The sequence below is a fragment of the Tupaia chinensis genome, unplaced genomic scaffold (assembly GCF_000334495.1).
Source record: "Tupaia chinensis unplaced genomic scaffold, TupChi_1.0 Scaffold142716_1, whole genome shotgun sequence".
In the NCBI taxonomy this organism is placed as follows: domain Eukaryota; kingdom Metazoa; phylum Chordata; class Mammalia; order Scandentia; family Tupaiidae; genus Tupaia; species Tupaia belangeri.
Window position 1 is genome coordinate 6186277 of NW_006202562.1, and position 9457 is coordinate 6195733.

Genomic DNA, 9457 nt, shown 5'->3' on the forward strand with positions numbered 1-9457 from the left:
AAATGAGAATGGGTGAGAACTACTTGCTTTTTTATTTACTTTTCTCCATGCAGCTGAAGAACCACCCTATGAAGAAGACAGATTAGCACTGTCTCCAAATATTAAAGAGAGCCACATGCATGCATCACATGGTCATTTTCACCTATGAATGTTACTCTAATTCTACATACGTTGGGACCTCCTCCTATTTTTTTGACTACAGGATAGATATTTTGAAAATCTAGGCTTTCAATGAGAATATCTATCAGAGTTACGCACTCCAGAAATTATGGGAAAGGAAGATGGGACTAGATTTTTTTTTTTTAAGAGAAATTTTTGTTATAGATTTCTATGTGCGTTTACTGGAGAGACAGAGTGACAGAGAGATAGAAAGCAAGAAATCACCCCCCAGGGTGAAGGGCCATGCTGTAATCCCTTCCCTTCCATACCTCTCAGGATTTTGGACACATACACACACACACCTGGCATAAGTTTTAAGCTGCCAAATCTGAGACTCGAACCACAGTCAACTACATGGGAGTACAGCAACATAACCATTACACCATCTGCTGGTCTCAAGACTAGATTTTTTTTCTTTTAAGCAGAGAGACCCAACTGGCATTCTTGAAAAGCCTTACAAGAATTAATAAACACCTGTTCAGAACAAATTTGAAGCTTGGAATTCTAGGGATGGCATTCCAAATGAAGACTATCTGGTGTTCCTCCCAGGAAGTGAGATACAGTGGAAATGAGCATGCATCCAAGACAAGAGGATCTGGGTTAAATGCGAGCTCCTCTGCTTACCAGAACGTAACCTTCTGTATGCCACTCTATACATCTCAGCTTCGGTTTCTTAATTTGGAAAACATGAATAATATCTATGCAAAAATATCAGCCTTGACTTGGTTGTGAGTCTCAAAGTTGTCATTGTACTGACTTGTCCTTAACTAGTGAGCATTTCAATTAATATGTAAAATAGAGACAACCTTGTCTAGCCTATTTTCATGTCAGAGTCCTAATCTAGTAACTTGTACATCTAAAGAAATTGGCTTTCTAATCATTAGGGTCACATCTTTCCCTTGGGGGGGGGTTGGAGTGAGTTTTTCAGCTTGACCTCTGCTCCCACTCACCTCCCTCTTATTCTCAAAAGTCTAGCACGTTCACTAAACTTTGAAAACAGAATGATATTTTCTTGAAGCAACAAGAATTGCCTGCTTTAATGCCAATGTTAACAAACGAAGAAGCATGGCAATGCCCACTTCTCTAAAACAGCTGTAGTCTGAGCTGCCCCAGCAAATTGCCATTCTCCTTAACCTCTGATGATAAAATATAAACACAAGCAGCAACAATGGATGAGGTTAGAAAAACATGGGCTTCTGCTCCAACAGAAGTACTGCACCTTCTAGTTACTGAGGACAAATGGCTCCAGCCCTAAGTTCCTCCACTCCACAAGGGATGCCAGTGCCCATTTCAGTAGGTGAGTGAAGACCCACTGAAATAGCTTGGACAGGCTGCTGGGCTCTCATTAACAGTTCCAGAGATATCAGCTCCCAGTCCCATTTTAAGCTTTGATTTTAAATTAAAAGTTGCATCGTTTTTGAGCAGCAAAGTGTGAAATTTTCTGCATGTCTTGGAGAAAATGAACCTTTGAGTTCTGAAAGCAAGGACTGCATTGGAATTACAAACGGAGCCGGCAGAGGGGCTTCTGGGAATTAACTAACAGAGGATTGGTGCTTACAACTTAGGCAGGGAAGTAAGGCTCAGCCCCTTGCTCCCTCTGAGCCTCTTCTCTGTGGGCTGGTTGGCGCTGCCTGCCACATAGCTCAGGCCTGACATCAGTGCCTGCCTGACTCCCAGGACCTCCCTTCCCAACTCCCCTGGACCACGAGAGAAAGTTCCTCATGCAGGCTGGGGTCGCTCTTCATACTAAGTCAGAGCTGGGTTCCCTTGAGAGGGGACTCTGCTGGGACTGGCCAAAGAAGCGTCCTGAACGGATACTTGCCTTTCCCTGAAGTATTTTTCAATTCTAAGACACATCACAAAGACACATTCCTTTCGGACACTCTCTTCAGTAACACCCCAGCTCTAACCACGCCCTGATCAGTCCTGGCTCAGTCAAACCACAGGAAAACAAACAAGGCTTTGATTCCTTTGTGAGAAAATCAAAGAGCTGCTGAAATTCACTTAAAGGAAAAGAGAGAAAGAGGGAGGGAGAGAGAGAGAAAGAGAGAGAGAGAGGACCGCTCTACCACACACTGTTTACTACTTTCACTAAACAGACCCAATCAGAAGCAGAAATTTAGGTTTAGCTTATGAACAGCTTAGGAATGTTTGGTAGCTCTCCAGGGCCCCTGCTGCCCAGTGAATGAAGCCTCTGAAATTAACCTTTTAGAGTCAACCTAGGGTAGGGTGGGGAGTGGGGGGGTAAGAAAAGTCCTTCAACACTCTTGCCCTGGAAAAACAGACTGCTTGCCAAATTCAAATTTGTCTTGGCCAAAGTAACCATTAACAAGTCAGCCCTTTAATGAGGTTCTAAGGAAAGTATTTCCCCTTGACTTTGAAGAAAACACCTTTCATGTGACCTCCAAACTATGTTACTTATTTTAAGAGTACACAAAATGAACTTGTCTTTTTCTTTTTTTGGCTTACTCCAAAGCTGTGCTTCTTGCAGAACTCTATGCAACAGAAGCCAGCAAGCCAGTGGGGGTGTTCACCCTTGCAGAAGAAGAACAGGGTCTGGAGGTCCCTGGATGCTGGTCAAGTTCTGCTTACTGAACTGATGCTTATTACAGGGGTGATCACGCTAGAGATTCGCCTACTGCATCCCTGATCTTTTACTCTCTGAACACATACTACACCTCAGTAAAAAGCAAGCAGAAGAAAACACCCCTGGATCTCAGAAGACAGCAAAAGCAAACAAAAAGCTCTTTCTATTCATGCAGGGGCTGCAGAGATACACACTTTCAGGACAGGCTCAACAGATGTGACACTGACACACACACACACACACACACACACACACACACCAGCCAAAGGCAGGCACCAGCGGGGACTTTAGAAGGCCGAGCAGCAAACTCCATCCCCGAGCGGAAATCAGTTTGCATAGTTCCAATCGGTGGTTCCTGAAAACATATTCAAGAGCCTGGTTTTCCCATCCTAAAGGGAGAAGGATGGAGTTCGGTGACATTTGGAACTTCAGAGTAAATATCATATAAAATAACTACACTAGCGTGCGCTGTCCAAAAAAGTTACAGTCAATTTTATGTTGGAAAAAAATAAGCAGGTACTTACCTATTTGGTCTTCAGGGATCATCGACTCGATGGGGGGGTCCAGCTCGGAGCTCTGAGACAAATAGTTCTTGACCTGGGTCATGAACTGCCGAATGGTCTGCAGCATGTCGGTGCTGGACACGTGGCACTCCTTGTTCTCCTGCAGGAAGCTCACGTAGTCCTGCACCAGGCAGCCGAAGTAGGTGCACTTATCCCGGGACAGCTCCGCGATCCTGCGGACCATGCGCTTCTCGGGGGTCATGAAGGAGCTGAACACCCCGCTCATCTTCTGCAGCTGGGACTTGACGAGCTTGGGCAGCACGAAAGAGCCGTTCCTTTTCTTTTTGGACTTGATAGGGGGGGCCATGGTCTCCTGGTCGCTCTCCCCCTCGTAGTCCTCCAGGCTGCTGTTGGTGTCCGCCTCGTAGCCAAACAGAGGCATGCTCCGGTCGAACTCCAGCGAGTCGGAGGAGGAAGTGGAAACGCTCATGTCGCTCAGCCTCTGCCTGCCTCCATGGCACGGGGGCCGTGATTCAGAGCTGAGAGGCTGGGCCCTTGTGCAATCCCCCGAGGCCTCGGCAGGCGGGGCTCCACCTGGGCTGCCAGCTGTGCCCAGCCCCAGCTCCAGCTCCGCGCCTGGGCCGGGCCGGCCGCCGGTCAAGGTCTTTGCGCTGCCTTCCGCCTCGAGAAAAGAAGCCTGCTTCTTCAGCCGGGGTGGAGGGATGGGAGTTGGTTTCGTTCCAGGCAGAGCTACGTTCCCATGTTTGTTATGGTTGACTGTTTCTGGCATGCTCGTCTGGGTTTCAGTGCTGGACAGCCGAGGGCTTGTGTGGAGACTATTAATAGCGGGTGGCGGGGGCCTGGGTGGGGGGGACCGAGGCCTCTCGGTGCCATTCGCGTTGGGAGTCCTTGTGCCCGGCCGTTTCAGGCCGCCACTGAGGTCCTGGCTGTGCACTTTCAAGAAAAGAGGATTAATAAAACACAGGGCTCCGTTGGTCTGGCTGCACTCCAGCTCTGAAGGCGTCCTGGTTTTTATAGAATGCACTCCATTTATAAGGCAGAGCTGACGCAAGGAGGCAGGACAGACGCCGCCGTCGGAGGAGAGAGGCCTATGGAGAGGTGGAGGGTTTGGGGGTTTGTTGTCAGCTGGAGAGCTCCAAAAATCTGAAAGTCATTATCAGTGAACACAAGAATGTAAATACAGTACACTCGGGCCATTCCTTCACAAATTAAAAAAAGCACACTGCATGACAACTGCCCTTGGAGGGGAGGCACTGCACCCAGTGTTTGTTTGTTTGTTTTTCTTCCTTTCTTTTTTTCTTTTCTTTTCTTTCTTGTTTTTTGTTTTTACAGCCTTGCCTTACTGGAAAGGGCAGAATGGCTGCCAGGCCAGCTGTGGGCTCACAGGAAGCCTCCAGGGCCTTTCACCTTCAGAGCCCTTGAGAAGGCAGGACAGACGCCGCCGTCGGAGGAGAGAGGCCTATGGAGAGGTGGAGGGTTTGGGGGTTTGTTGTCAGCTGGAGAGCTCCAAAAATCTGAAAGTCATTATCAGTGAACACAAGAATGTAAATACAGTACACTCGGGCCATTCCTTCACAAATTAAAAAAAGCACACTGCATGACAACTGCCCTTGGAGGGGAGGCACTGCACCCGGTGTTTGTTTTGTTTGTTTTTCTTCCTTTCTTTTTTTCTTTTCTTTTCTTTCTTGTTTTTTGTTTTTACAGCCTTGCCTTACTGGAAAGGGCAGAATGGCTGCCAGGCCAGCTGTGGGCTCACAGGAAGCCTCCAGGGCCTTTCACCTTCAGAGCCCTTGAGAAATGGCTTGGCCAACACACAACTCTGCCTGCCTTGTCACAGGTAGATTGGAAAGAAAAAAAGAAATGGAACTGTTACAGTGCAAACTTGAAAAGGCCATCCGAGCTTCCTGACTGGCTGTAGAAAAATCAAGTCAACTCGCAAAGCAACACCCCCCTTTCTAGTCAACTTCTCCTGGGATGCCCTTCTCCAAGGCAGCTGCCAGCCAAGGAATTAGGTCTGGAGGTTCCCCTTTAATGGGCAGGCCCAGCAGCTGGGCCTGGAGGATATTACACAATCTGCTTGGGTTTTTATGCATTCAGCATTAAAATCCTCAAAGGAGAAAAACTATACTCATGGGTCCCATCAGCACAAAGGAAAAATAAAAAATAAAAAGGAGAGAGAAAAAAAAAAAGACAGTGAACTTATCTACATATTAAGTGCAGGTTCGACCTTCGCGTTTGTGGTTTGCTAGCCATCCTTCCCAAATCCTGTAAGTTCCTGACCGAGTTGATGGCCAACCTTGCAGAGTGGCCCAGATAGCTTACTGCACGCCCGCCTTTCCTCCTCAGTTGGGTCTCAGTGTCCCCTGCAACTGGGGAGGAAGTGGGGGTGACTAATACTGTTTGGTAGGGTTTCCACTTGGAAGAGGGTATTCTTTCTCCAGCTGTGCCCTGCTGTGCTTGCTTTACACATGTATTTCTTTCCTAGGGCTCAGAATGGGCTGACCTGGGGGCGCTGGGAGCCCTGGCCCAGCCTTGTCTTGTTACAACATGCTGGGTGCTGGCCCAGGGGCTGGCCGTCCTGTCACCTGCTTGGTGAGGTCCTTCTTCCATCCTCCCTTCCCTTCCCTTGAATTCGTCCCACCCAGCATGAGAGCACTGGAAAGGCGGCCAGTGCGGCTGAAGTATGCAATATTACATCTTATTTAATGTGGATCAATTTAAATGTAAAAACTGATGCTCGGGCTAGGTGGTAGAGCAGGAGGAATGTAATTGGATCCCTGGGGGGGGGGCTAGGGGTGGTTTCTGTGTTTATGTCCCAGGACCTCCAAGTACGCGGGATATGCACGCATGTGCCTGGCATCTGGGTTGAGACGGGGTGAACTGCAGCATGAAGACCCTACTGGGGATGCCTGTCTCTCTGAAGAAATAAATAAACTTTAAAGATCGAGGCTTAGCTCAGTTACTGGAAAACATTTCAACAGTGAATTTAATGAAATCTAAACACACATCATGTACTTCTTATAAAAGTTGGGGCCTTGAGTTAAATGTGCCATTAAGTGTAAAACATATACTAGATTTCCAACATGGAGTATGAAAACAAAAATATAAAATATTTCATTAATACTTCTCTTGGATTTTTGGTACTAATTGTGTGTTGGAAATAATATTTTGGGTTTATTACATTAATTAAAATGAATTAGTAGAAGTAATTCAACTCATGTCCTTTTTCTTAATGTGGCTACTAGAAAATTTAAAACCACACATGGGCTTGCTTTATGCTTCTACTGGCCAACACAGCAGGTCTTGGGGAACTACTGCCACCTCCTTTGGGTCCTCTTTAAACTTATCCTGTCACAGCTGTCAGACTTTGTAAACTTTTATGAGGCTTAGTACCCTTAATTTATGTGCGTGTCCATTTCCCATATAGACTATGAACCTCATTAATAGGGGAGAGGACTTTACCAACCTTCAAGCTCTTGGTGTGGGGCACTGTGCCTGCCATATACCAGACCCTCAAGAAATACTTATTGAATGCACAAATAAATATGGCACAGAATTTAAATGCGCTATATTTACATAAAATGGATGAGCCCATTGATAATCACAAACTAAATATATTTTCTGTTTTATCTCTTTGGTCTTAGTTTTTTGTTATAGAGCGAGTGCGCTCCCCACAGAGAAGCAGAGAGAGAGAGAGAGAGAGAGAGAGAAAGTGCAAAATCATTTCCTGTGGTGATGGCCATGCCACAATTCCTTCTCCTCCTGTCTCTTCTTAGAATTTTGGGTTCATACACACACGTACTCGCTGTGATTTTCAAGCTGCAAGGTCTAGGACTCAAACTGTGCAGTTGGCCATGAGGAATCCAACACCTTAACCTCCATACCAGCCACTGGCCCACTAAATATTAACAATCAGAGCTCATTTGTTCGGTCAGTGGCCACTGGAGCAAGCTATTTTTGCTTTTATCTTTGCAAGCAGACACAATCACTGTCCTTGAAAGTTGGTCCTTCAGCCCCAGCACTAAGCATACACTGCAGGCTGATCACCAGAGTAGAATGACGAGGACAGGGGTCATCAGAACTGAGGCCCACTGCATGTCTTCCTGAGGACCCTAATTTAGTCAATTATGTTACCTTAACTTCTGGAAGTACTTTAATCTCTCTCCAAGAGGGTGCAGAATTTAGTGTAAGAGCAAGTGGCACTTCTAAGTAGGGACAATTCTACATCCCAATCCTACTCTCCAATTACCCACTGGATAGACCTGAGACATACGGACATCCTTTTGAAGCAATCTAAGTTTCAGAAGGGAATTTGAAGCTACTTCTAGGCTACCCTATTAATTAGGCAGGCTTCCTCAAAAATAGCGTCTACCTTGAAATAAGTTCTTTAGATTCAGGAAAAAAAAAAATATATACACATAGGTTTTTCATTTGCTCGGTCAAATGTCATGGTTTTTGGTTCTAGAAATCCTGATTCCTGCATTTCAAAATCCCAAACCTCCACTTGAATACTATCTGGTTGCTAACCTATCTAAAATGGATGTCCTACAATTTTAAGAGAATTTTTCCTTTAGATCTAGACAAAGAATTCTTTGCCAAAGTTAAACCCACAGGTTCCCCAGGACCATGGGCCACAGATGTCTCCTTGGGTGAATTGTACAAGGGGACTGTAAACAGTTTGTGGAAAAAATGGAAATAAAGTACAAGCTCATGTTGGTGCAAAACATTTTTGAAATCCATGCCTAAGTTGTTCATAATATACATTTTTTCATGAACTTTTTAAAGACCCCTCATATGCCCTGATCCATGGTCAACCACTGTCCAGAGGAACCATGGGGTTTTGGAGACCTCAGTAAAGGGGCAGGAGAGGGAAGCAAACGTCCAGATGCAGAGAAAGGACTCACGGCAGGGTAAGGGAGGAGGCCCCGAACAAGGCAGGGACGAAAACTTTGAAATCCATGCCTAAGTTGTTCATAATATACATTTTTTCATGAACTTTTTAAAGACCCCTCATATGCCCTGATCCATGGTCAACCACTGTCCAGAGGAACCATGGGGTTTTGGAGACCTCAGTAAAGGGGCAGGAGAGGGAAGCAAACGTCCAGATGCAGAGAAAGGACTCACGGCAGGGTAAGGGAGGAGGCCCAGAACAGGGCAGGAATGAAACAATACGAGAGGAAGTGAAATGTTACTCTAGCTGTTACTCTAGATGCCTGGCTGTCAAAGTCCTCAAAGCACAAAAGTGTCAGCAATGCTGGTGCCCCTCGCAGATACAAACAATACAAACGCAACACGCCACATTGAAGTTTCCCTTTCCGTCAAGCACTGCTTTTCCCCAGCAGGATGCCACAGAAAGAAAAGACAATGACACATCATAGATGTTTACACTACATGACTTTAGGACCTCAACACTTCGTGGAGCCCTGACTCATCGATGGAAGAAGCTGGAGAGATTTGAGAGCTACCCAGCACCAGTCCCTTGGCGCCAGTCCCTTTGGCAGCTGGCTGAACACCGGACAAGAGAAAAGAATCTCAGAAAGTATGATTTGGAGACCTCAAGAATCTGAGTTTTGGGCTGGATCTTGGAGGTGGGGACCATTTTTGAGCACTGGCGTGTTTGATGCAGCAATGGAGCCATGGCCAGCTCAACACTGCGTTCACTCCATGCATTCATTACAAGACAGACCCGGGCAGGGGCACACACTTACTTAGTCCCAGTTGAGCTAGTTCTTCAAGTTGAGCCTCAGTCTTGGCTGTCGAAATGGCATACGGCAACTTCAAGGTAAACGGCAGAACATCCCTGCATTTTTAGAAAAAATGTTTGTTATTACATGTCTGGTTTCTATCTCTTACATTCTTTTTCATCCTACAGATAGTTTTGCTTGAACTATTTAAAATGTCCTAAGTAGACACCTGACTGTACCCAATCAGAACTTCTCTTTATTGATGATAGGATTCAGTACTTACTTTTTCTATCTGCATTACCACAGTCTGGATAGGCTGGGAGAAAAGTCAGCATGGTTTCAGTATCTGCGGTGAGGACCAAATATCCTTGTGTGTAGCTAAAAGGTGTGGATAGTTAATAGAGAGTTGCTGGCTGGGCTGGCAGAGCTATCACACGTATGAAACACTGTGTACTAATTGCTAGATGCCCATGTGAATGATGGGCCCCAACTCCTTGGGCAGG

The 9457-nt window shown here is 46.0% G+C and overlaps 1 protein-coding gene across 1 annotated transcript in view; it reads right to left on the reverse strand.

Annotated features, from left to right (window-relative positions):
• Nucleotides 1-9457, reverse strand: part of RIN2 (Ras and Rab interactor 2) — a 37166-nt gene that overhangs the window by 27318 nt on the left and 391 nt on the right. The window contains exons 2-4 of the mRNA XM_014582171.1: nucleotides 8675-8775; nucleotides 4655-4729; nucleotides 3271-4358 (exon numbers count right to left, since the gene is read on the reverse strand). Coding sequence (XP_014437657.1) covers nucleotides 3271-4358; nucleotides 4655-4729; nucleotides 8675-8775 — 1264 coding nt within the window. The remainder of the gene's footprint in view (nucleotides 1-3270; nucleotides 4359-4654; nucleotides 4730-8674; nucleotides 8776-9457) is intronic.